Here is a 27,681-nt window from a genome sequence, read left to right as displayed (position 1 = left end):
CACGCTATTTATTGAAGGTGCAGATGCTGTTACTCATGGCAGAGTGAACTGAGCATCAATCAGAAAAAGTTTTCAGACCACAAGCCCAAGGGAGCCAGGATGGGCACTGCTGGAAAAGTAAGGGAACTATTACGGCTTTCTTATTCTCTAATGAGCTAATAATAGAGGCTGCTCCTGAGAACTTTGAATCCAGTAGAGTAACTAAATACACAAGGCTGTCTGTTGAAGACGGCAAGGCTGCTGTGTGACCCACATAGGGGAAACGTGGGTCAATTACAACAGAACGCCAATAGCAAGCAGCAGGATTTGATTGAAAACCACATGGGGAAGGTTCTTCTAGAAGGCAGTGAAGGAAAAAAGAGAATTGTGGTTTATATGGACATTATTCATAATTTAATTTCAGATTAGTCAGACACTTGCTCTAGAGAGCAAACTGTTTCCATGAGGAGACTTCAATAGGGTCAATAGTGTGTACTCAATTCATTTCAATAGGGTCAATAGTGTATACGCAATTCATTTCTGGAATCTAATTGGTCCACGTCTCCCATGCAGCTTGCAGGTGTGGAGGGGGTGGGGGATGTGGCCTATTGTTAAGAATGGAAAAATGCTAATTATGGAATGCAAAGCCAGCAACAAAAGAATCATACTTTTCAAGTTTCAGAGGGCATGTTTTGTAGCAAATGTAAGAGTAGGCCTTCTTAGAAATCGAACTATGCTGTAGACAGAGCATGTTTATTCCTTCCGAAGGTAACAGAGCCTAAAGGGTGACAGTAATTTAAGAAATAATACTGTTTTTATTTTTTTCTCGCTTGAAGATTGGGATGTCAGACACTTATGTTTATATTACTTTTAAACAACTTTGCATTTAGTCTACCTTAAAATTTTAGGAAGGTGAAGATGCTGTTAAAAGTCTCAGTAACACTAGTGTCTCTGAGGCGGCACAGGAGTGCTAGAATCTGAAAGACATTTCCCCCCCAGAACTGGAGAGAGAGAGAGAGAGAGAGAGAGAGAGAGAGAGAGAGAGAGAGAGAGAGAGAGAGAGAGAGAATGAAAACTTCTTAGTTTGAGCCAGAAATCCTGTGAAAAACTGATAATCAGGAGAATTAGTCTTGCACTATGGAAGTTAGTAACTCTTCATAGAGATAAATGGAACTTAAGAGTTGAAATGAATCTTAAAATATTCATAACTCCATACAACCTGCTCTGTGGCCTTTATCATGGGAATGTGCAGCACTATCAGAGCATCCCCAGTCATGAAGAATTCAGGGCCTCCAGGCAGCATCTCCTAACTATAGCTAAGAAAACATCACATAAAATAAACAGCACAACAGGTTTGAATCTTCACCTGATGATGTTATACAGTAGGGTGGTTCACAGGGGCTTATATGCTCCACAAAACAGTTCCAGTGTCTTAATGTAGCCCAGAAAGAGGCTCTGTTATGTCATCACTCCTCTGTTAATTTTTTGCTGTTTCATTTTTAAAAGATGATTACATTACTTTGCTAAAGACGCCATAACCAAGTACCAGGGACTGTGTGTCTTGAAGAAGAGAGCTTTGTCTCCTCAGGCATCTGGAAGCTGGGATCCTGAGGACAGACTGTTGAGAACACGGCTTCTTCGGAAGCCTTGCTTAGGAGGTGCTCTTCTTGCCATCTCTACACGGCTTCCCCTCACTATATATTAAAAAACCCTGCTGGACTGGACTAACTTTAGTGACCACATCTTAACTCGGTTACAATGCGAAAGATCCCATCTCCAAGCACGGCACCATCACGTTCTGAGGCACTGAGCGTTAGGGCTTCAATGCACGAATTTGGAGACTTTATTACAATGCCTATCATAGAGAATTTAGAGAAACAGAATTTGTATGGGGGGGTGGGGAACCCAAGCATGTTCTTACATTCCCAAACGACTACTGAGTTTGTTTTTGCCTGATTTTGTATCATCTATGCATTCTCCAACTATATTTTATGTGGCTATATTCATATAAGATACGAATATCTCTAACCCATTTTTCCAATTTAACAATCAGCTTTCAACATCTTACACTGATTTCTGCATTTAACAGTTTCCTCCATTATTTTTTACAGATTTCCCTTAGAGTCCTAAGATAACCTCTAAAGCATATTAAGATGTTTCTGCACTTTCTTCTCCCCTGAGGCTGATTGTATAATGGAATTATAGGGTAAAGGTGTCAATACATGTTTATGTATCATGATGTACTGAGAAAATTATCTTCCAGAAAGGTGACCCTGCATAGGATTGCCCATTCTATTGCTTGAACAAAATTGGGTGTTCTTATTAAGTGCAAATTCACTGTAAACTTGATAAATGTAGAATTATAGCTTGTCATTTCTAGTCTCTTGAAAATATTCTTAAGAGCAAGAAGAGTAAATATGCCACAGTATATTAATTTGTATTTTCCCGATGGAGTCCTCTATACACATCTCCTGGAACAGAGGACTAGCTCAGAGGTCAGAGCAGTGATTGGAGATCTTGACACTTTCTTTATGTATCTGATTAAGCTTTCTGTGTGTCCATTTTTCTTCAAGTATCCTCTCTCAGAACATCTCTGTGTTCTACTTGGAAAAGCTGTTGTCTCAGCATAAAATATTTTCAGAACACACATTCCTATATCCCCAGCACTCAGATGGCTGAGGCAGAAGGGTTGTTGAGTTCAGGGCTAGCCTGAAGCCTCAGCTGCATAGCAGGATGAGATGTTGGGGAATTGCCTCGGATAAGCTATTGTTTCCTTTATGACTTTTCCCCGTCATTGCTAAATATAAAAGTTACTTCATGCTCTCTGTCACTGCCATTAATGTGATGTGACGGTTCTAGTTTAGTCTTGGCCAGATTATACTGTGACTGAAAATACTTTCCTTAGCTAGACAATGGGTACATGTTAAATGAGACACTGATGGCTTTCTGTCATTCATCTGTCTCTAGCATAATGTTTTCCATATTTAATCTAAAGGAGTTTGCATGATTTAGTAAATAGTTGAGGTGTAGTTTGTGTTGTATACTAGGCTTTTTCTTTGGGGCCACCAACCGGCTCCGAAGCTTAGGTTTCTCCTTCTATTTATTCTCTCTGCCTGGCAGCCCAACCCACTCTTTCTCCTGCCTATCTATTGACCATTCAGCTTTTTATTAGACCCATCAGGTACCTTAGGCAGGAAAGGTGAAAGAAATGCAACACATCTTTATATAATTAAACACACATCCTTAAACCATTATCAAATGCAGCATAAATAAATGTAATACATTTTTACACAGTTAAGGTAATATTCTGTATCATAAACAAATGTAAAGCATGTTTGTCTAGTCAAAATAATATTGAACAACAGTGTTGAATCATAATAATAAATGGAAATTTTAGATTTTATTTGAATCTATGTGTCTATTCTCTCCCTTTCTCCCCTTCTCTTTGCCTCCTCTCTCTGTCTCTGTCTCTGTCTCTGTTTCTCTCTCTCTCTCTCTCTCTCTCTCTCTCTCTCTCTCTGTGTGTGTTTACATACATGTATGTGAATATAGGTGTCTGCATGCCATGGCTCCCATGTGGAAGTCAGAAGACAACCTTGGGTATCTCTGTCCTCTGCTTCTACCTTTGTTCAAAGCATGGTTTCTTGTGCCTGCTGTATATCCAGGCTAGGTGGTCAGCAAACTTAAATTCTCTCTCTCTCTCTCTTTCACTAGAATTTTATATACCGTTACCAAAACCTGTTAGCTGATTAGTTCTAGCAAAACCATGTGAGTGCCTGGTGGTGGGTTGCTGGGTGTATCCTACTTGTACAAGGTAAGAAGCTCTGACTTGGGTTAAGTGTAAAAAGGGATGGAGATGTGAAGATACGGGTCACACCCCAGAGGCACAGTCACAATCCACACGCTTTACGATGGTAACAAACAGATTCGTTTCTGTCTCAGATTCTATTTCTGCGAATTGATATCACGACCACAGCAACTCTTACAAAGGAGAACTTCTACTGGGGGGCGGTAGGGTTTACAATTTCAGAAGTTTAATCTGTTATCTTCATGGCAGACACGGCAATGTGCAGGCAGATATAGTGCCGGAGAAGCTGTTGAGAGTTCTACGTCTTGATCCCTGGACAGCAGGAATCATTTATGTGCCATACTGAGAGGAGCTTGAGCATTGGAGACCTCAAAGCCCATCCCCCACAGTTATACATTTCCTCCAACAAGGCCATATCTCCTACAACAAAGTTACACCTCCTAATAATGCCACTCTCTTTGGGGGACCATTTTATTTCAAACCATCACATTCCACTTTCTGGCCCCAAAGACTTATAACCATATCACAATGCAAAAGTGTATTCAGTCCAACTTCAGGAGTCCCCATAGTCTGTAAGTCCTAAATTTATTTAAAAATCTAACATTCAGAGTCTCTTTTGATACTCACATAATTTCTTAATTGTAATCACCTATAAAATCAAATTTAAAAAGTATACACATAATTCCAATATATGATGGCACAAGATATAGATTACTATTCCAAAACGCAGGGAAGGGAGAATAGTGAGGAAATGCTGGACCAAAGCATCTCCATGTCTGATGTCAAAACACTTCAGATTTCCAACTCCTTTCAGCTTTGTTGACTGCAACACACTTCTTTCTCTTGGGCTGGTTCTACTTCCTGTTATCAGCTCTCCTCAGCAGATATCCCATGGCTCTGGCATCTCCAACACCTTGGACTCTGCAAGGCAATCCAGGCTTCAACCTCACAGCTTTACACAATGGCCTGTTTGGGTCTCCATGCAGGGACACCCCTGCCACACATCTGATCTCTACAGCTTTCCTTAGCCATGGAGGAAGAGTCTATAACCCCTTTCTTCTATCATTGACTCTAAAGCTAGAACCAGGATGCTGAAGTTGACAAGTTTTGCTGCTTGGTAGGGCTGAGACATGGCCCCCTTGTTCAATGACATATTTACCAACTTTCTGTTTTCCACGGTTTCCTTCACTGCCTAATCTTGGGGCTATCCTGGAACTTTGTCAACTAGGCTGGCCCTAAACTTAGAGACCTGCTTGCTTAAGTCTTCAGAGTGCTGGGATTAAAGGCATGCACCATCCAGCCAGCACTAACTTTTTCTTTAATTTCTTTTCACAAATTGGAAACGTAACTGTGTGGGATCTTGCCCTGATGTCACAACATCCTTTATTTCATTTCTTAATCCGTTTATATCCTTGAACACAGGACTTAGTTCCATTTCACTTCCTGGGGCTCCTTTTCTCCTCAAATTGTATATTTTGCATTTTTCCTTTCTCAGCATGCACCTTTTCATTATAAATCTTCATTAGATTTAAAATTAGTAACAACTCAATGGAGTATATACTAGGCTGTCTTGAGAATGTCTTGGTCAATACAATTAATCCAAAAATTTTCACTTTGGCCTCAGGAAGACTTTTCAGAGAAGGGTAAAAAGCAGCTACATTAATCAACAAAATACCACAAGAATGATATCTAGGCAACATACTAAAATTCTTCACCTCTGAAACCTCTTGAGCCAGGCTCCCACAATTCAAATTACCCTTAGCACCACTGTCTTCCATGCTTGTACTTTTATGGCTCATTAAACAGTGATTAAAGTAGTGTCCCACTGCTTTCCTAACTCAAATTCCCAAAGTCCACACTCCTCCAAATAAAAACATGGTCAGGCCCATCACAACAATACTCTAGTCCTTGGTACCAACTTCTGTTTTAATTAGAGTTTCTATTGCTGTGAAGAAAATACCATGACCATAAAAATTCTTACAAAGAAAAACATTTCATTGGGTGTAGGGAGACTTACAATTTCAGAGGTTTAGTCTATTATCTTCATGGCAGGACATGACAATGAGCAGGCAGACATAGTGCTGGAGAAGGAGCTGAGAATTCTACCTCTTGATTCACAAGGTAGCAACTATGTGCCAAACTGAGAGTAGCTTGAGCATAGGAGACCTCAAAGCCTACCCCCACAGTGATACACTTCCTCCAACAAGGCCACACCCACTCCAACCAGTAGTGCCACTCCCTTTGGAGGCCATTTTCTTTCAAGTTATCACAAAGTCTTATGACATGAGTTGTCTCATTGCTTCACCATTGCTGAGTGGACTAGATGTAATTAAAGACCGGATTAAATTCTTCTTTTTTTTTTTTTTTGGTTTTTACGAGACAGGGTTTCTCTGTATTGTTTTGGAGGCTGTCGGTCCAGCCCGGCCTCGAACTCACAGAGATCTGCCTGCCTCTGCCTCCCGAGTGCTGGGATTAAAGGCGTGTGCCACCACCGGGCGGCTCGGATTAAATTTTTACAGATCATCAGTGTTCTCTTTTTTCCAGACTTGTCCTTCATTAATAAGCAATGCAGATGACAGTTGCATCCATCTATCACGTTTCAAACCATACTAGTAGACTACTGGACTATTGTGTGAATTTCAGCCCTGACCTTATGTGATGTGTGTCCTGTGTCTTTCATTCCATGTCTCAGGCTGTGACACCAGATAAGGTCCACACAAGATAATCCATAAGGCTTCAAATTCTGTCACTGAAGGAAAGCATCTGTGATATTTCTATGACTCACGGAGTCTGTGTTACGATTAACACCTGTTATGACTCTTGGCTTCTTAGGTTATTAAGTGCAAAGCAGCTGTACTATGGGGAATAAACCAGGCTTTCTCCATCGAGGACATAGAAGTGGCCCCGCCAAAGGCGAAGGAAGTTCGTGTTAAGGTAAGAAAGGGGCTTGGAACACATAAACCCAAAAGGCGATCTCATTTATGCTGAGAAAGACATTGTTGTGAGGCTGGCTTCCTTCTAAAATGTTATGTATTTATTATTTTATGTGAGGGGGGTGTTTGTCTATGTGTATGTCTATGTATCACATGCGCTTGGTGCTAGAGAAGGCCAGAAGAGGGTGTTGGATCCCCTGGAACTGGAGTTACAAACATGCAGTTGTGAGATGCCGTGTGGGTGCTGGGAATCAAACCAGAGTCCTCTGGAAGAGCAGCCACTGCTCTTAACTGACTGCTGAGCCATCTCTCTAGCCCGGAGGTTAGCTTCTTAAAAAATGTTTGCCAGCGAATTCTCCAACCAATTTATACCTGTTGTTAGGGAAGTGGACATGTTGGCTGTGGAATTCACCAGTTTTTTGTCCATTAAGAATAACAATGCCAATAGGTCTTATTATTTGTTGAACTTTTACTGGTATAGTGTTTGACTGAAAATGACCAATACCATGACTGAGAATTATCTTAAAATCTGGTGTGAGTCACTATATATATATATATATATATATATATATATATATATGCGGGGGCACAGGGAACAGAACCTTGGGCATCATGCATGCCAGGCAAACATTCTGCCAAGGAACTATATCTCTAGCTATGTGTTCACCTCCTGCTTGGAGACAGGGTCTCACTAAGTAGCATGGGCTGACCTTGAACTGACTTTGTAGCCTGAATAAGATATGAACTTTGTGATAATCCTCTTGCCTGTGTCTCCCAAATAGATGGGACTACAGGCCTGTTTCACCAGGGCCATCCAGAGGACTTTCATTAGGGACTGGTTTGTGACTGAGAAGCAATACTTTCCTGTACCGCCCCCCACTTTGGGACAGCCCTCCTTCATTATCATTGGTTTAGATGCCCCTGTTGAGCAGGCTTTGATGCTAGTCTGACCTCTTCACTGTAGAACAAGATCCAAGAAGGAAGGGAAACAGCAATGCTGTACATCCCTGAAATAAGGGAACTTGGCCTGATGCTTGATTTAGGCTCAAACTAGCATCAACACTATAATTTGAGAAAAAGATGCAGAGTTTAAGGGAGCAAATTAAATGTCATCCCATTGTAAAATGATCTGTTTGCTGGTAATGCAATGTTTATTGTTGTTGTTGCTGTTTTTAACAGATTTTGGCCACAGGAATCTGTCGCACAGATGACCATGTGATAAAAGGAGCGATAGTATCTAAGTTTCCAGTGATTGTGGGACATGAAGCAGTTGGGGTTGTAGAGAGTGTTGGAGAAGGGGTCACTACAGTGAAACCAGGTATGGGGGCCTTGGTTATTCTATTGAAAGAGACAGCATCTTCACTGGGTATTAGTAGAGAGTTGGAGAGAGAGAGAGAGAGTTGAGAGACACAAGGAGAGTAGATTGTACTGAGTAAGGTCAACTTGTCAAATCTCACTCTTCAATGCCACTTTGTGGTACTTATAATCCTTAGAATATTTTAAAGACATTTTGTGTATAATGTAGGTCAATTCATATCTATTTCATCTGTCAATTAATTAATTAATTGGTTCTTGAGTCAACGGTCTTAATGTTTCCAAGGCTGGTCGAAAACTCACTGCACAGCTCAGTCTGGCCTGGCCGTTTTCCTGTAGCAGTCAGCACTGTGCTAGGATTATAGGCACGAGCCACCAAACCATCTTACTCCATATTTTAATGCAAATGAATGATGTCTTACATCATGCTACTTTCCTTCTAGGTGACAAGGTCATCCCCCTCTTTCTACCACAGTGCAGAGAATGCAGTGCCTGTTGTAACCCAGAGGGCAATCTCTGCATTAGGAGCGAGTAGGTGTTATTTTTCACTCTGTCATTTTGAGTCTCCCATGATAGTTTCTGACCTGAATTAAGCAATGTGTGCATTTGATGTGTCCAACAGTCTGACGGGTCGTGGAGTACTGGCCGATGGCACAACCAGATTCACGTGCAAGGGCAAACCGGTCCAGCATTTCATGAACACTAGCACCTTCACGGAGTACACGGTACTAGATGAGTCATCCGTAGCTAAGATCGACGGAGCAGCTGCTCCAGAGAAAGCCTGCCTCATTGGCTGTGGGTTTTCCACGGGCTACGGGGCTGCTGTTAAAACCGCCAAGGTAAGAATCAGGGCTGACTTGCGTAGCTTCTGCCTTCCTGCCTGTCTGTCTTCCATCGGGTGGTTTTCTTAGGACACGAAAGTAATCGGAAAACAAGACACTGAAGAAAATGCACGGTGCCAGATGAACTGGAAGAAAAGGCAGAGGCAGGGATCAAAGTAGACATTTCATTTCTAAATACATGGAGCTACAATTTCTGGATTTACTTTCTGTTTCTGTAGCATCTCCTTCAGGTTAAATCACTGAAGTCTGTAGTCAGTCCTAGAACGAATCTCTCTTTTCCCACCGAACGCTATTGGTGCTGGTATGTTCGTTTGCTCCAAAGACTGTAGCCAAGTACTGAAGACTGGCTGGCTTAAGCAACAGAGGTTTATTGTCAGAGTCCTGAAGATCGGAAGTCCACAGTCAAAGTGCTGGCGGGATTGCTTCCTTCTGAGGGCTGCTTGGGGAGGACCTGCTTCAGGCTTCTCTTGCCACATCCATGGCCGTCAACCTTCCAGGTTTTTCATATCATCTTCCCTACTGCATCTTTATACTTAAATTTCAATAAAAAAAATAAGTACACCAGTTACATTGGACTAGGGATGTGCTAGTCAGTTTTATGTTGCTATGACAACAGACCTGAACAGGGTATGTGAACAGAAAGCAGACTTATTTGGTTCACAGTTTTGAAGACCAGAAGTTCTAGCTCACATGTAGTCATCCTCTGGCTAGGGACCCCTCCAGCTTCCTAACAGCGTAGAAAACCAAGACGGGACGGCAGTGTGTACCAGAGGCACCATGCCACCCCACACAGCCCACTCTCCAGGGAACCAACCAAGATCCCCCAAGAATCAATCTCTGCTGAGGCCAGCGCCTTCAAGGACAGACTCACACCTCATTAGGCCACACAGGTTTCACAGCCACATACATGGTAGCACAGGGCACCAAGTCCCCAACACACAGCCCATGAGAGACAGATAGCTCTAACTACATGGAAACCACAGGGAGGCTTTTCCTAATGACCTTGATGACCTCTGCAAAGACACTCTCCAAATAAGGCCAGGTGTTGAGTACGGAAGGTTCACATTTCCACACATGGGTTAGAGGACACAGGGAAGACCAGAACAGCTGCCATGTAACACAAAAGCCTGGTGAGTGTCTAAGTGATCATTTGGATTCAGTCTTGGTTAGCCTTCTAGCAGGAAAGTGACTATGGGTGAATCCTTCTTTAATCTAGCATAGTACTAGATTTAAGTAGGGCTCCTTCCTTAAGCTATCTGTCAACCACTCAAGTGCATGTGACATGGAGGTTGGACTTGGCTGGGAAAAAAAAAGACAACATGTTTCCAAATGACTGAGAGTCATGGTTGTTCAGACACTGCCAGCAGACCAAACCTCAAACAAATCAGCATGGCTTTGTGAAAGACAATAGAGAGTGTGTGGACCTTGTCTAACCCTCCTGCGAGAGTGGAGGGGGTTGTGGATAGGCTGCCAGCCTACGGTAAGCCTTTAGGAAGGGCTGATGTTTATCTGGCAAATACTGCCTTTGCTTTGGCAAGTTCTTTTTTTCTCAGGCATTCTTCTCTTTTTAATTCTTTTTGTGCCATTGTCATCTGAATAAGTCACCTGGAGTCCTGGTCCAAGTCATGGCAATCCTTTGAATTTTGTGTTTCTGACACTGAGAGTACTTGGCAGGTTTCGCCATTAACTCCTGGAGGAACTTTCCTCTCCACAGGTCACCCCTGGCTCCACTTGTGTTGTGTTTGGCCTGGGAGGAGTTGGCCTATCTGTCATCATGGGCTGTAAGGCAGCTGGAGCCTCCAGGATCATTGGAATTGACATCAACAAGGACAAATTCCAGAAGGCCCTGGCTGTAGGTGCCACAGAGTGTATCAGTCCCAAGGACTCCACCAAGCCCATCAGTGAGGTGCTGTCAGACATGACTGGGAACACCGTGCAGTACACGTTTGAAGTTATTGGGCGTCTTGAAACCATGGTAAGACTCAAGTTTCAAGGAGTCACAAAATACCCAAGCTACAAGATGCATTCAGGCTAAAGGTCATTTTGCATAGCTTTATTAACAATCAACTATGGAAATATCCTTGACTCAGGCCAAAGAACAGGACTGGTGAGATGGCTCAGTGAGCAAAAGGGCTTGTCTCCAAAACCCATGACCTGAGTTTGATTCCCAATACTTAGATGTAGAAAAGAAAACCAACTCTCCCAAGTTCATTCTCTGATGTCCACACACACTCCATGGCATGTACTCACCTATGCTTCTGCCCACACACGAATAAATGCATAAAAATGCAATGGAAAGTGTAATGATAACCACATAGCAATTTTGCCTAAAAAGTCACAATCTAATGATCAGTTTTACCTGACCGTGTGAGTATCGTGTCATTCCATTTTCATGTAATTAGAGGGCAAGGAGTCAACCTGTGGCCCATAACCTCCCTTGTATACATGGAGGAGGTCTTGGCAAAAGTGATTCCATTTCTTGAATTTGTTTTGTGATGGGAATTAAAGAGAGCTAAGGAGGCGATGATAGGGAAAGGGATTGTTGTATACATGACACCTTCCTTCAAACCCTTCCTTGTGTCACTGAGCTCGGCTGTCCTGCCTCCTCGGTGGCACCCCTGAGGCCTCCTCTGTCGGTGGCACCTTGGTGGCAGACTTTACAGAAAGCCCAGGCCTCGGGTAGAATTAGGAGTCCTGGAAACCTGGACAAAACCAGTTTTGCTCACAATTGCTTAACAGGTGAAATTTGCTCTAAGGTATTTGGTAATTAAGAAGAAACACTCAGTCTGTCATCCCTGTCACATCCCCTTTACGGTGTCACCTAGGATTTTTTCCATAGCATCTATCGCGCTCTAGGTTGTACTTTCTACAGTCAAGAGCCAGACAGAAACATTATGAGGTCTGTTGATTCTGAGGTGGAACCTTGAGGAAGAGCTGTCTGAAGCAAACTGTCCGTTGTTGCAATCCCCTGAGTATTTAAATGGGTTATTAATGAATAACTGAAAGGGTGAATGACCAAAATTGTGGACCTAGCCTCAGAGATATTGCCAGGAGCAGAAACTCCTTGCCTCATGTTTTAGTATTTGTATTCAATTTTCAAATGAAGATTTCAAACATTCTTGATTAATTTGTCCAACGCAAATAACATAAGGCTTATCTGAAGGGCTGATGTTGGTGTGAAAGTATCACAAGGATTCCCTTGTGTTGTTAGTTCGTGAAGGTTGACAAAATGTACTAAAAAATATAACAATGACACTGGCCACAGTAAAGGCTACTTCACATCTTAAGAAGCATATTAAGGACTAAATTTGCATCGACAATTTTTAAATCCTAGGAGCCTAATTTTATTTAGTAGTTGGAAACCATGTTAACTACTGGAACTCCAACCACCTGTTGTCATTTCTGAGCCCGTGATCTCCAGAAGCAACAATCTCCTTATCTTAAACTCAGGTTGATGCCCTCTCGTCTTGCCATATGAACTATGGGACCAGTGTGGTGGTTGGTGCTCCTCCATCAGCCAAGATGCTCACGTACGACCCAATGCTGCTCTTCACTGGGAGGACGTGGAAGGGCTGTATCTTTGGAGGTGAGACAGCCAGCCCTCCAGACAGCAACTAGTAACTTTGTGTCTCCTGCCTACAGAGGGAGAGAGGCTTATGTTCTCATCTTCTCACCCTCGAAGTACTTTCTTCCAAGGGTGAGTGGTAAATGACCCCAAATGGAGCTGCAATAGCAATTACACAAAGGACATCTGTCTGTTCCTTAAGTGACATAGGGCTAGCACCAGTGAACACACTTTAGGTCAGTATCTTCAACTCCTGTGACCCAAAGGCCTGAGTAAAAGGCACCAGACATGTCTCCTCTGGGATGATTTCTGAGGTAGAAGTTCTGAGGGCATCCATTGTTCTCCACACACACAAAGAATACTCACTCATGAAAGAGAAGTTGCCCTACTCACGAAGACCTTGGCAAAAATTCTGTGCCCAGAGCCCAAATAAATGAATAGCTGGAATGCCATATCCCATGGGGCTAGTTCAGCTCCCTGCTAGAACAACCAAGAAACTGTGAGGATGAGGTCAGGATCACTCTTCTGTTGTAGGGAGGAGTTTAATCACAACTTCAATCCCTTCCTACAATGTCTCATTCTCTGGGACCTTCATGTAGCACTAGGAATTTAGTGTGAGAGAAGGATAACCTTTTGAGTACCTGCTGAGAGTATAAAGAGGAGAAAGTTGATCTTGAACAAGAGAAGTATGTAATTTGTTGGAAAATGCAAACAAAATATGAATGAAATAATATAATTAATGTTGCCATTGATATGATAAGATCCACTGTAAGAGGAGTCATTTTGCATTAATTATATATTGGAAGCTTCATGTAAGGCTGGGGAGATGGTTCAGGGGCAAAGTGCTTGCTGCACAAGTATAAGGATCCAAGTTCAGATCCCCAGACTACAGAAGGAGCAGTTGGGGGCTCATGGGAAGGTGGTGGAAATCAAGAATTGTCAAGTGACATTGACTGTTGGTATACCCCTTTCTTTTGTCATTTAGTGTTGATCCCATAGCGATAATGACACTCTTAGTTGTACATTTACAGAACAAAACCCAATGTTGGATATATTATTAGGTCTTCTGATTTTTAGATACTTTGAGGAGCACATGCCACAGATAGACTATAGCTCAAGGAAAGGTCTCACTGGAGACAGACACTTAAATGTTGTAAATAGTTTATTTAAAGTCCTTAGAATAGAGGAGATTACACCAAGAGAGACACAAAGAGGAGAAAGGTATGAGGACTAAGCCCTGGGCCACAGTAGAAGTCTGGAAGATGAGGAGGATTCAGTAAACACATTTTCCTAGCTGAAGTAGGATAATAATGAGTGAGGATGAAACAGGAGAGCAGAGTGAGGGACAGGGAGAAATCAACCACCAATGCTCCCCAGAGGACACATTAGTACAGGATTCATAGTCAACCGCTGTGCCCAAATGACGGCGGGAGTAACCTTGACTTGAGCTGAAATGGCAGTGTGCTTGTGTGTGAATCTATGAAGAGTGAGCTCACAAGAGAGTCAAAGGGACTGGGACCAGAAACAGTACATGGGAGACAGTTCTGTCTGTGGTTCTGTACCACGCAGAGATGTGGGGCAACTGGAAGGAGGCAGGAAGGAAGAAGGCTTTTGTTGGCCTTAGTTTCTTACGATAGGAGAAATACAGATCGTTTGTATGTTAGGAATGTCAATCATGCATAAGAGAAAGGACACACTATAATGCCATAAAATGTGAGGATTACTTAGTAGACTACCGAGAACAAGCTTTACCAAGTTTATTCACAGGTTGGAAGAGCAGAGATGACGTACCGAAACTGGTGACTGAGCTCCTGGAAGAGAAATTTGACCTGGACCAGTTGATCACCCACACCTTGCCCTTTAAAAACATCAATGAAGGATTTGAATTGCTTTGTTCAGGACAAAGGTATGTTTTCTTATGGTAACTTTTGACTTTTTCCCACAGGCTACTTTTAATGTTTAGTTTTTATAAGTATTTCCATTTCCTTCCCTTTTTTTTATTTTGGATTATTTAAGGTAGCCAGGGAACATAGCTACTCTCTTAGAATGTCAGCCCTGTATGAGCTCTTTGAAATCCCCTAGACTTTAGTTTTGCATGCCAGATGGATCTCATCAGCCATTTTAACATGATAAAGCTGCCAGAATTCTCAAGCAATACCATGCTTAACTTGTTTATCATTCCCAAAGCTGTTTTGCAACTGTGTTTGTTTTCTGAGTTTTTTTTTTTCTCAGATGTTATTCTTGCTGTATTCAGCTGTTGAAACTAAGGTTACAAAAGGCAAATAAGTAATATTTGGTCTCATGGGAGCAATGCCAGCGTGCACTCTGTTCCACACAGGTCAGGCTTCCCACCTAAAGCCCTATAAGCCAGGTAAACAGTGGGCGATTCTGTCATGCATTTGTCCCTCCTGAGCATTGGGCAAGGTGGAGTGTGAAGGAGTCAAAGGTCAGCTGCTTTTTTCCTATGGATTTCTGGGATCAGCCTATAAGGTCAAAATAGACAGCATTCATTGCTTCTGTAAGTATTGAGCATCAGTAGTGTGCAGTGGGTTTGGATTTGTCAGTAATAGGAACTAACATTTCATTTCGACACCCTGTCTATGCCTGATGCAGTCTACAGAATCCAAACATTGTGTACATATGTTTGAATTTGAATTTTTAATCAAGTAAACAGTGAATGCGTTTCTACCTAAAAAAAAAAGTCAAAATTCATTTATTTACATACACAAGACTAATATTTTAATATGGTTTGAAAAATAATTACTAGTTGTTTTCCAAATAAACAAAACTACGTGCAGAAACCTTAACTTCTACTGTCTCTCTAATGCAGTAACTTCCCAGATGACATTTGTAAACCTGAGCCCTTAAATTTCCATGACTTCCTATATAGGACCCCAGAGTGTTTCATTTACATCAATATCATCAAATCAATTTTTGCTTTTCTACACCTGAGCAGAGAACGACACTTGTTCTGCTTTAACAGAGCAGGAACCAGAGCACTGCACCTTCATCCTGGCTCCTGCCCCGTGTGTCCAAAAGATGCTGAGACCCGCAGACAGGACCCTCACACACTCACTCCTGCCCAATCCCTCTCCTCCAGTGTCTCTCCTCTTCCCTGCCCAAGGCCATCGTTTTGGCCCAGTCTGTTCATGGTTTCTCTGGACCTGCTGACAGTAACTTAGTGGGCCTTCTGCTTCCTGTTCTCCAATCCTAGCCAGTCCTTCACAAGCAGATGTATTCAGGCCATCCCCAAATATCAAAGTCCCACAGTGGTGTTATTACTGAATTACAGCCCACTTCCATTTATTAAGTAATCTAAGAACATAACACCTACTCTCCTGCAGGCCCTGACAAAACTCTGGGGGACACAAGAGAGGTAGGTCTTGCCTGCTTTTACCATCTCTTGGGCATCAAGACATCTATACCCTCTTGGATTATCTTTACTGTTCTCCCCAGGATGGCCTTAGTCCTGCTGCTGCAGGGCAAACTCTTTCATGTTACAATTGCGATTTCAGCAGACGCTTCCAGAGTTAATTCATTATCCACTCAGCTTCCCGCACCAGAGTGCACAGAAGGTGTGAACCTCAAACCCAGATGGCTTTCTCATAGAGCTTCTATCATATGATGGAAGGAATGTTTTTCTTCATATATATATATGAAGAAATACACACACACACGCACACACACACGACTAAACACTGTCATTTCCATTTCAGCATTCGGACTGTCCTGACATTTTGAGATCTAAGAGGTGGGTGTTCTGTGCTGGGTGACTGTAACCTGGAACCTTCTTCCTGGCCGTGCCCTCTGAGATCATGGGTCTGTCTCAGAAACACACACAGAAGTAAACTTGGTGAGGATATAGAAACTTTACAGGGTTTGATAAACCTTCATAATTTTAGTTTAGTAAGGTGCCAAGAGTTAGAAGGAAATTGAATAGTAGCATGAAGTATTTTAATTTGTGTTTTCTAAGGATATAAATCTATATCTTTTTACAAACATATACTTGGATTTCTATTTGTTAGAATAGGGAATGTTTGTAGAATTTTACATGGTTGTCAAAGTGACTTAAAGTAGACCTAGCGTGTAGAGATGCAGTAAACACGTTTATAGAGCAATACCCACCAAACACATTACAACTCCTCATTCTGTTTTTAACAGAAATGCTTTTAAAATGTGTTATAAATTAACTTGAATTATATTGTGAAATTGCACACATTATTTGATTAGATTAAGAAAAATTGGGAAACTTAAGGGAAGGGCACATTTTTCAATGATTAACTTTAAGAATTATCATTATATAACTTTGTGATATTCAAAAGGCACCACAGTGTCTGGGGCTATTTGTTAATATATGTTAATACCTTATAAAACAAAATGTTTAGAATAGCAATTAAATATGAACCATAGCTATAATCACATTGTGATATTTACCACAATATTCAGTTTAATAAAGTAGAATTACAAGTCCTTAAGTCCCTAGTTACATGGTAATAACAGCACTTAACGTGAAGATATTTTTGTTTTGCTGTAACTATACCAGTGTGTATTTATCATCTTCTGTCTATGGACATGTGCATACATACAATATGTATTAAAATTTCATTATGATATGTATCAGACTGGCCTAGTATGAAGCCTGGGATAACATCAAATGAGGGTTACCAACATGTATACCTGACTAGAAGTTCTTAATAAAATCAAAAGCTACATAAAATGATTTGTAGTGACAAGTCTGTTTGAAAGGGGCAGTTTTATTTAATTGTTGAAATTTTAATGATTGTAGAGTATTGGAGTATTTGTAGACAAATTGATCCATAAGAAAAAGAAGAACAGAAATAGCAGAAATGTGAGGTTTCCACATAAGGACATAGTGTAAGTTGGATAGGTTAGGTAACTATGAGCCAAATCCATAATTAATATTTTCCAGTAAAAAGGGACTGAACCCAAGGGGCAAACATGCTCCTTTCTGTGTGAGAATCCTTCCGAACTCATTTTGGGAGTCCCATGTTGTTCTGATGGCAAAAATACACAAGGACACACACACACACACACACACACACACACACTGAAACTGCCTAACAACAATATGCCTAACACCACAGAAGAAAAATAAAATCTCAGTGAGGCACCAGAGAGCCCAGTAGTTTAGTTACCTTACTTTGCAATTACACATTTGAAAAACCATAAAGATAGTGTTTTAACGTTCCTAGCACAAACTTCAGTGCAAGTGTTGGCAAAGAATCAAGGCTTATATAACAACCTGGCATGTGTCAAATGCAGTGTTATTCATCCAGTAAGACCTGTTGGAACACAAGCTTTCCCAAGCACAAAGTCATGCCAACGCTGTAGATTATGACTCCAGACCTCATGCAACGGGGATCAAGAAGCGTCGCCTCTAATGGAAGCCCTTGGCACCTAGTTCCTGTACCTACCCCGCCACCCCAGGCACACAGTCCCCAGTCCCAAAGGATCTGGTTACAATATGGACTCTTAAGCTTAGTTTCTTACTTTTAAAACTGAGATCAAGGATTATGTCCTCAGGGTTAATGACATGAGGGTTTGTGCCTTGTCTTACTGCATCTTGGTATACTACGTTTGGTTGGTATTCCTGTTCTTTTCTAAGGGAAATGGAAGAGCAAGGGGCCTGGAAGAGAGGGGAGGCTACGGGTGTGTGTGTTGGGGAAGGGGCTGCTGTCAGGATGTACTGTAGGAGAGGAGAATAAATAAAAAAAAAGAGTTAAACTTCTAATCCCTCATTTCTAATCTAGTGCCTTAGCCTTGGGATGAGAATCAGAAACAGGCTTTCCCAAGGCATCCATTGAGAGTTCCCAGAAGTGCTTGTCTAAATCCAAAAGAAATGCTCAAGAGGATTAGTGGGATGGAGGACTAAGTGTCCTGGACAAAATGACAAGCGTTCTGGGAGCCAGGGTGCTGTCCCTGTCTGGAGACCCCATTTCATTCCTGTTGTCCAGAGGGTGCTCGGCCTGGCGGAATCCCTTCCTAATTTGGACTCTTGTCCTTTCGGAAAGGCATGTAGCATGCGTATCATGCATGCCATGGCAGGGGTGTGTGGAGGTCAGAGGACAAGCTCTGCTGCCAGTCCCTGTTTCCCATCCTGTTTAAGACACGGTTCACAACAGGCCAGGTGACCTGTAACCGGGATTGTAGCCATGACTACCATACCCCGGTTCATGGTGGATTCTAGTGACCCGAACTCAGTTTCCCTCGCTGGCATGCAAAATGGTCTCCCAGCTGAGCCACCTCTGTAGCCCTGCTGACCCTTTGAAGAAAAAAGAAAAAAAATCAACTCGTTGTTAAAGCTAATTTCCCCACAAACAAGGCCCTGTCTTTCTTGAAGAACGCTGTCTCTCTTCTCTGTGTACAATTTCCTTCAAGTTGCTGGCCCACAAGGAATAGCTGATTGCTCTAATAGCAGACGGCATGGCCTCAGTGTCAGAGGATCAATTAGCCCATGGTTAGAACACTGGGGACTTTTACAGAGGCGGTGACACTAAGGACTTTTACAAGGGCAGGGGAGCTTGTTTCTCCAATTTCAGTGCTTTAGACAGTGTTTCCGAGAAGAGGGAGAGCCTAAAACAGAAGACAGCGAATGATCCCTTGTAACCCCCCACCCCCGGGATACCTCTAATGCACCACCCCTGAACTTTATCCAGTTTTCTCTCCTTTTCAAAATTGGCACACGTGAGGCATCACTGCGAGTCCATGCCCTGTACTTTGCCCTGAGGATAGCATGCCAGTGGGCCTCACCTGTGTGGGGTAACTCAAAAGCCTGTGGAAACAACAGTCTACATGATCAAGGGTAATTCAACGGAACCCTCCGGTCTCTCCATGGTTTCCTGTTTCCTCAAATGTGTGCCCCTAGCTAGCACTGCTCCTCACTCCCACTGCAAACTTGCACACCATGCAGATCTCCCATGGTCATCAGTCCCCTCTTCCCCGATGCCCTCTTCTCCCTGCACCACCTTTCACCCAGATTCCCGCCATCCAGCACCCCCCCCTCTTTTAGAATGGATTTGGACTAGGTAATCCAACTGCTCCTTGCTGTTGTTCTTAATAATACCCAAAGGGATTTTTTAAGAGCAAAAGAGGAGGCAAAACCAAACCCTTGCCAGCATCTTTTCCTCCTGAAGACTCATGGCCTGCCAGGGATAGGAGGTGACGATGGCGAGGAAGTGCCCTGGTCACTGCACTCCTGCTCTGCTTCAGCACCATTGATGTCTGCTCGTGTGGGAGTGGAAGGAACAGGATGCCTTGTGAAAGGGTAGCCGTAATGCCACCACAGGTGTGCAATGCCACCACAGGTGTGTAAGCCACCACAGGTGTGCAATGCTACCACAGGTGTGCAATGCCACCACAGGTGTGCAATGCCACCACAGGTGTGTACAGCCACCAGAGGTGTGCAAAGCCACCACAGCTGTGCAATGCCACCACAGGTGTGCAAAGCCACCACAGTGTGTACAGCCACCACAGGTGTGTAAGCCACCACAGGTGTACAATGCCACCACAGGTGTGCAAAGCCACCACAGGTGTGTATAGCCACCAGAGGTGTGTTCCGAGGCCAGGACTCACAGCCCTTCTCACTCTCCTCCCTGCTCTCGAGCACAAGCTCCTTATTAGTCTTTTCTAGTCTTTTGCTCTTTCCCCATGTAAGGCTAACTAACACAAAAGACCATGGCGTGAGTTAGTAAATTGTCCTGTGCAGTGGTAAGTTCCCTGAGGATCTGACTCTAGAGCCCCAATACAGACCCAAGCATAATTGTCTTAGTGCGTCAAGGATGGGCTAGCCCCCGAACCTCTAGGAAAGGGAACAGAAAACAGCAAAAAATCCAAAGTGGAGATCCGATGCCTTATGAGCAGAAGGAAAGTATATTAGAATGAAAACACTGGCCTTGACCAGAGCTGGGAGGTGAACACTCCCAGACACCTTCCCAAAGCAAAAGATCAGCCATAGCTGATCTCATGGAGTAGAACGCCCGTGGTGGGGGTGGAGGTGGGGGGTGCTGGAGAGATGGCTCGCCGGTTAAGAGTGAGTGTACAGTGTCTTGGATAGTTCAGTTCCCAGCACCCAGGCTGGGCGGTTCACAACTGCCCGTAACTCCAGCTCCAGGAAATTTGTTGCTCTCTTCTCATCTCCAAGAGGACCCAGACACATGGCAGAAACACATTCCTATACATACATCAAAAATAAAATCTTTTAAAACATGTGAAGAACTTCGTGTGCTGGGAATAATTAGAAGTCCCCTGCCAGCAGGAGACGGCTGTGTGGGGCACTCTATGTCAGACCCACTAGCTCACTGTCTTGGTGCCCGAGGATTCCCCTGTTGGTTTCAGTTGATGGTGTGTCTAACCAAATGCCTTTCTGTTTTCCTTCCTTCCTACCTTCCTTCCTTTCTCTGTCCTTCTTCCTTCCTTCCTCCCTCCCTCCTCCTCCTTCCTTCCTTTCTTCCTTCCTTTTTCCTTCCTCCTTCCCTCCTCCTTCTTTCTTTCTTTCTTTCTTTCTTTCTTTCTTTCTTTCTTTCTTTCTTTCTTTCTTTCTGCTGTTCACTCTTCCAGTCTTTCTTCCCTGATTGCTGTGCACTTGGTAAGCTCACGCCTTCATTCTCTGTCATCAGAGAGTTCAGGTTTACTTGCCATGGACTTTGTTCAACTTTATCCTTCATTATAGCTGAGGTTAGTAATACTTTGAGGGACATAATTTTTTCATGACACGGAGTCTCACATTATCTGGGCTAGCCTGGAACTCACTATGTTGTCATAGATGACCTCTGACTTCTGAGTCTCCTGTCTCCATCTCTGGAGTGCTGGGGTTACCGGTGGTTCGTGCGATGCTGGGAACCAGGATTTCGTGTATGCCAGGCAAGCAATCTGCTAACTCAGCCACTTCCCCATCCCCTATCATGGTATTAGATTTCTTGAGTTTTACAAAATAACTTAGTATTCACCAAAACCAAAGTCAACCCCCCCAGAACCATAGCTTGTGTGATTTACAGTTTGTGTAGTGCAGTGCTCACTCTTTTGGGAAATTGCTAATAACAGTATAAATTTTATCATCCTGTTATCTTCATCCACTTTAAGGTGCAGTAGGAACTTGGGGGAATGCCATGGGCTGCGTTTTGTCTCTTCCCTAAGATGGATCTCTCCAGCTGTGCCTAAACTAGGTATCTGAGAGGCAGCCACAGACTTTGCTTAGAACATCGTTCCTTTGCTTAGAGGCATTCACGGACTGCACTCTGGCGTTTTTTAGCAGAATTGGAGGCCCTTGTACCGGTTGGATAACCCCTCCGCACCACCCCAAATTCTCAAGGTGCTTTAACTTAGAGGCTTGTGGCTGATGCACTAGCCCCACTGGGGTATCTTCTTCCTGGGGCCCTTTCTGCAAGGCCTCCTCCTGTGATCCTTTCACCTTCCACCTGTCTTCACTAATCTCTGAGGATGCTGTGTGACGCAGCCTAGTCCTCTTTAGTGTGTCTACTTGGGCCCGTCACCCATGTACTCTGCAGAACTTGAGCGTGACTCTGTCATTGTGTGTACCCGGCCACTCTTTATTTTTATGTTTGTGTATCTGTTCCTTCGTGGGTCTATTCATCTATTACCAGCTGCTGGCATAAGAACGGACTCCTACAATCTCTGAAGTACCTGTAGACATGGAGCGGCTTCTTCTGCAGGATTTCTAAAAGACCAGAAGGTGGCAGTATGGAGCTGAGGGGGGGGGAAGCAAGCTGGCCAGCCATCTAGGAAGAACTACAGAACTGCTCTCTCTCTCTCTCTCTCTCAGTCCAGGATAAACTTACAGCTGAATTTTGTTTCTCTTTTCCAGTGGAATTTAGGAAAATGAAGCCGTAAAGGACCATTTTGTGCTCAACAGAAACACCACACCCTAAAGTACTGGACTAATGGGGCATCCTATGAAGCACACAGCCACCCATTTTGTTCATGTAGGTCCTGGAAACTGCTTCCCAAATGGTCTGTTCAGCCCATAAACCACTGTACAGCTACAGACAACTGCCCAGACTGAGGGCGTTACTGTGGGGAAATGCCTAATCCCTACTGGTACTCCACACCCTTCCCTCAGTGTGTTACATTTACTCTTGCTCAGTTCCAACCCCACACGCTCACACCAGGTTCTAATCCGTCTACACACCCCTCGCTTCCGGGTTCTACAGCGACCCAGTCTGAGCATGTGGCTTTGAGCTGGTCGATGCCTGGGCATCTGCTTCATGGGTTTTTTTTTTTCATTTTGTATTCTCATTGCCCACCAACACCTTCGCCATCGCCACCTCCCAGTGGGCTTCTCTGAGGACAGGTCAGAACCCGACTCTTGGTTAGGTAGCTGTCTACAGCCGTACCTAGCACGGCTGCCAGAGTAAACCAGAGTTCAAGAGAAAGTGGATGAGTGAGGTGTTTTCCATGTCTAGTCAAGGTCAGTCACCCTAACTGGGTGATAAAGGACCAGGGTCCTGTGATACAAGGACACTGTTGCTACCCCTAGGTCAAAGGGCAAGGGGAGAGAAGAGAATTGTCAACAACTGGCAAGTGTTAGAGCCATAAACGAGGGCCACCAACCAGGAGCAGAGGCCAAAGTGGGAGAGAATCGCCATGCCGGTCATTCACCAACAAAAGCCAAGTCTACTCCATGAAACCTGACTGGGTCTCCTTCAATGATGAGAAATAAGGTTGCGTTTCCAGGCATTGTTTCTGTAGTTGTCTGCCAGTTGTGAGAGACTCACCACAACCTCTCCTTTCACCCCACAAGAAGTTCAGGCCTTCAGGTCAACGTAACAAAATGGCCATTCTCCTCATGAGCATAAACACAGTGCATTTTCCCTCCAGTCTGGTCGGCAGACTCAACACTTGCTAGGGTGAGTTCAGGCTGCCCAGCCTAAAGCAGCGTTGATCTCTTCATTACCCTGGGAAGTGTAAGTGAGGAAAACACACAGGCTTGCCCTAAATTAGTTCACGGCCCCTCCTTTCTCAAGGCAGCTGAACAGACTCACTCTCGGAGCCCAAGAACCCATGGAGTAAGCGCGACAAGTTGACAAGCTCCGTTCTACAGGGCAATTAGAGTAAGTGTGAAGTCGGCAGTTCACCTCACTACCTCCCTCCTGGAATAGTACTGCCATCAGTGTAAGTCTGGACCTCCTGGAATAGTACTGCCATCAGTGTCAGACTAAGTCTGGGGTCTCGAGGAGACAGATGACAGGGTGAAAGACTCCGTTTTCTCACCCAGGACACACGCGCGCTATGGAAGGAGCCCTCCTGGGACCCTTACCCAGCAGGCACTGGTTTCACATCATCTCAGGCCACACCGCTCTCCACTGTATAGCATCATTCTGTTTCTTCAACTAGCACCCAGTTTCTTTCTCTGAAAAGTGGAGATGAGCAATCTTGTTGGAGCCTACCATACTGTCTGCGTGTGTGTGTGTGTGTGTGTGTGTTACACACCCGTGTACACATGTGGTCTCCAGAGGAGGATGTTAGACACTCCCCCTATCATTCATCAACTTAGTTTTTGAAGCAGGATCTCTCACTAACCCTGAAGGTGGCCGTTTTGTCTAGGCTGGATGGCCTGCAGGCTCCTACGATTTGATTTCTTTCTACTCTCAGTGCCGGGGTTATAGGCAGACGCGGCCACATGTGGCTTTTAGGTGTTTTCACAGCAAGCACCCCTATCTACGGAAACCTCCTCAGCCCCGGAACTTGACATATTTTTATGGCAATCGCTTTGAGCGATAGTTTTTAGGTAAGTATTTTATACGATACCTGTCAGGCTATGTTCAATTTTCAAATGTTTATAGCTAGTATAGGCTCCCTGTCAGTTAACATTGACCTTGAGGTCTATTTTGGATCTAGGACTTGCTGTTTTTTTCTCTTGAACCCATATCTGTGTCTTAGAGAAAGCCAAGAACAAAGTGATTTTTATCACTAACTGTTAATTCTCAAAGTACAGGGAAGCCTGTGAATGATTAGCTCAGCTTTCAGCTAACAAAGACTTAAAGATGCCAATCATGGCGACATATTTTGTTCTATTTCAGGGAGTATTCCCAAACTGAGGATTTGTGCCTCAGTTAGGAACCCTTTGCGGGGAAAGCACGAGTTCTCCCCGGGGGAACGGAGTGGATGTAGGGTTTCAGATACCCTTGCCAGCCTTCTTATGCTTTTCTGGAACAAAGTCACACTTCAGTAAAGGCGTGGTGAAAGGAATATTAAAAGCAGCACAGTGTTCTCAGTTAACTCGGACTCGCCGTGGGAAAGCAAAGGAGGCTTTGCTTTGGTCACAGTGGAGGGAAACTGTTGGCCTGTCTTGGCTCTTTGACCGCAGTTACTTAACCACACAGCAAAGGGACTGCAGTAGAATTCTGCAGGGGGTGTTTCCTTAGGGCTTTGCACAAGGCAAGCGAACTTGCCGTCTTCTACCAGACGGAATGTGGGTTTGGCTAAGAAAGGAGACATTTCTTATGACCAGAAGTTGGGATCTACGAAGGCAACGCCGTTTCTGAAAGGACAGTGACATGCGCCATGTGCTGTCGGCAGGCCATTGGGGCAATGGCTTCCTTCTTCTGTGAACCCCAAATGTCCCCTGGTGCCTCATTGTAGCATCCGGGAGAGAGGTGACGGCTGCAAACTCAGTGCTCACGCTCAGTGCTCACGCTCAGTGCTCATGCTCAGTGCTCACGCTCAGTGCTCACACTCAGTGCTCAGTATTCAGTGCGCAGTCTCAGTGCTGCTCATCCTCCATCTGAAGAGGGGGGATTTGGAGTGGGGCTCTTTAGGGATTCCCGGGACTGCTGCAGGGTAGAGTGAAGTTAGCGCTCAGTGAGGGAGCACTGGAAATGAGTCTACTTCTGGTTGATGCTGGCTGCTCCACCCACAGTCTGTCCAGTTGTCGCATATACACAACTCAACTCAAGCCACGCTACAAATGTCCCAGAGCACCTTGTTCTTGTTATCGCTTCACTTTGCTTTGTTTCTGTTCGTTGTGTTGTTGTTGATGTCTGCTTGCTTTTTGTTGTTGTTGTTTTTGTTTTTTGTTTGTTTGTTTGTTTTTTGTGGTTCTGACTAGCCTCGAACTTGCTATGTAGCTCAGACTGGCTTCAAATTCGTAGCAATCCTCCTGCCTCAGCCTCCCTGCTATTGTGATTATAGATGTGTATCTCTATGGCTTGTACTATGATAGTCCATGGAGTACCCACATCCCAAGGAGGCCCTTTGGGAAGGATAAATGTCTCAATATGTCTTACTTCTGTCTGTAAAAAACTTGCTGTGTTCAGAATTCATGTTCTGCCTTAAAATTCATATGTTGAAACTTTAATCCTCAAAGTAATACTGTCTTAGGGAGATGATTGGTCCATGAAGATGGGCACTTGCAAACTGGTTTAGTGGCATTATGAAGAAACCTGAGGAACCCGCTTACCTCTCCCATCATGTAAAAATGCCTGTGTACAACTAGGAAGAGACTTGCACTGGACACTGTTTGCATTTAGAGACCTCATGAAGAAAAGGGAAGGCCAGACTCGCCATGCTCTTCCCCTTGGGTGAATGAATATTTACAATTTCATGCTCCATCCCCCTGTTTGGTGAAGCGTGGGGAACAATAGAGTGGAGGAGATAACTTGGCTCCTCGTGACACCAGTGAACTCTCACACTGTTTTGTAACGAAGCCAGACAACAGTTCCCTGAGAGGCGAAAGGATACTTTAGAGCAGTGTGAGAAGGGTGTGACCAGTAGGAGCTCCACGATGAAGGACACCTCCCTCCCTAGCTATGAGCTTTCAGATCCCTGGGGCTCTCACAATAGCACCTCTGATTTTGGCAAAGGCCCAGTTCAGTTTGACAAGAGGGTGAGATCCGTGAGCCCAACCCTAACGAAGAAAGAGCGTAGGTAAGGATGGAATGAAGGCGTGAAAGTGTGTTATACAAAACAACTCTGTTCACTCAATTTCTGTGAAAGGGCGATCCCCACCCCCTGACCCCCATCACTTGTCACTAACACTCCCACCACCTTCCAGTGCCTTCTCCATCCCATCATGACCACAGGAAACATCCAGCCAGGCATGGTATAAGCCAGGCTGAAAGAGATTACCCAGAGTCTTTGCTCTGGAACAAAGCACACCAAATGAAGCTGAAATCTGCAGTGGAAAGCAATGACTAACATATGGTGAGCAGACGTCAAACTCATAAAGAAAACATTTGGGAATCGTAAGCACAGAGATAGAAATGGTCTCCCTTTTATTCAGATTCAGCCCCCTTGTTCACAGATGTGGAAGGTGCAGGGATAGGTGCGAGACCGCTGGGCTCAAGACAGAGCTAGAGACCACAGCTGCTTCCTAATTCAGTTTCTTCCGAGTCTTCCCCGGTCACTTCACTTGTCTTGTCCTTGTCAAGCCTTGGAACAGATGGAGTTGTTCTGAGCTGGTGTAAAAAGGCCAGAGAACAGAGTGTGCTCTGCACCTCCCCAAACAATTCTGGTCTCTGCTTAGGAGCCCCCTAGAAGTCTCCATTGGGACCACCCCTCCCATCCCGAGCTGGACTTCACCCCACTGTGGTCTGCCAAAATGTTGTGTAATTTCTGCTAGAGCATCTCCGGGTCACACAAATCACAGCTCTTCCCATAAGTACTCAACAGCCCAGGAAATAAATAAACCGAGGATGCAAGTGGACATGAATGCAACGGTGGAAATGAGCCAAGCCAGCAGAGAATGATCAATATCACTTCAACAGAGAAGGAAAAAGGCTCTGCAAGGTTGGGAAGCTGATCATCAGGTTAGACCCAACCGCCTCTTTCTAGGTCCTAGGTCTCTTGGCCATGACCCAGGCTCAGCAATGGGTCTGATGGCCCTACATCGGCCTTTGTTTGCAGGCCAAAGGTGACTTTCTCTATTGTCACTGAGGTTCTTTCTACGCAAAATAAACAGTCTAGTTTCTGTGATACCTCTGTCAGTCATGTATCTCCAATTATATCTACACTCCTTTTTTTTTTTTTGGATGCAGGGATTACCATTACACATATGGCTCCTCTTGGCATTTCCTCAGTTCTCACTAATGCTTTTGCCATTCTCTCTTATATTTAATTTGATATCGTTTCTAGTTTTATGTTTTCCTTCAAAATATGTTTTCCTTCTATAGCATCTAGTATGCTATTGATTCCATTGAGAGTATTTTTATCCACATGTCTGGAAGTTCAAATTGGATACTTTTTTATTATAGTAAAACATCATAA

General features: G+C 43.9%; 1 protein-coding gene across 3 annotated transcripts; it reads left to right on the top strand.

Moving 5' to 3' along the window:
- Positions 1-27,390, top strand: Adh7 (alcohol dehydrogenase 7 (class IV), mu or sigma polypeptide). 3 transcript variants are annotated; one of them, XM_040751732.1, is made up of 9 exons: positions 1-117; positions 6,620-6,721; positions 7,900-8,038; positions 8,478-8,565; positions 8,657-8,873; positions 10,591-10,851; positions 12,327-12,462; positions 14,209-14,347; positions 22,283-27,390. In XM_040751732.1, exons 1-9 carry the CDS (start codon positions 100-102, stop codon positions 22,290-22,292), a joined length of 1,110 nt encoding a protein of 369 aa, XP_040607666.1. In that variant the 5' UTR covers positions 1-99; the 3' UTR covers positions 22,293-27,390. The 3 variants fall into 3 exon arrangements, with proteins under 3 accessions (XP_040607666.1, XP_040607665.1, XP_040607667.1); XM_040751731.1 differs by lacking the exon at positions 22,283-27,390 and adding an exon at positions 16,158-17,158; XM_040751733.1 differs by lacking the exon at positions 22,283-27,390 and adding an exon at positions 15,786-16,148.
- Positions 27,391-27,681: the final 291 nt, after the last annotated feature.

The sequence above is a fragment of the Mesocricetus auratus genome, unplaced genomic scaffold (assembly GCF_017639785.1).
Source record: "Mesocricetus auratus isolate SY011 unplaced genomic scaffold, BCM_Maur_2.0 Super-Scaffold_100009, whole genome shotgun sequence".
Lineage (NCBI taxonomy): Eukaryota > Metazoa > Chordata > Mammalia > Rodentia > Cricetidae > Mesocricetus > Mesocricetus auratus.
Note: the sequence above shows the minus strand (reverse complement) of the source record. Positions and strands in the feature narration are given on the sequence as shown.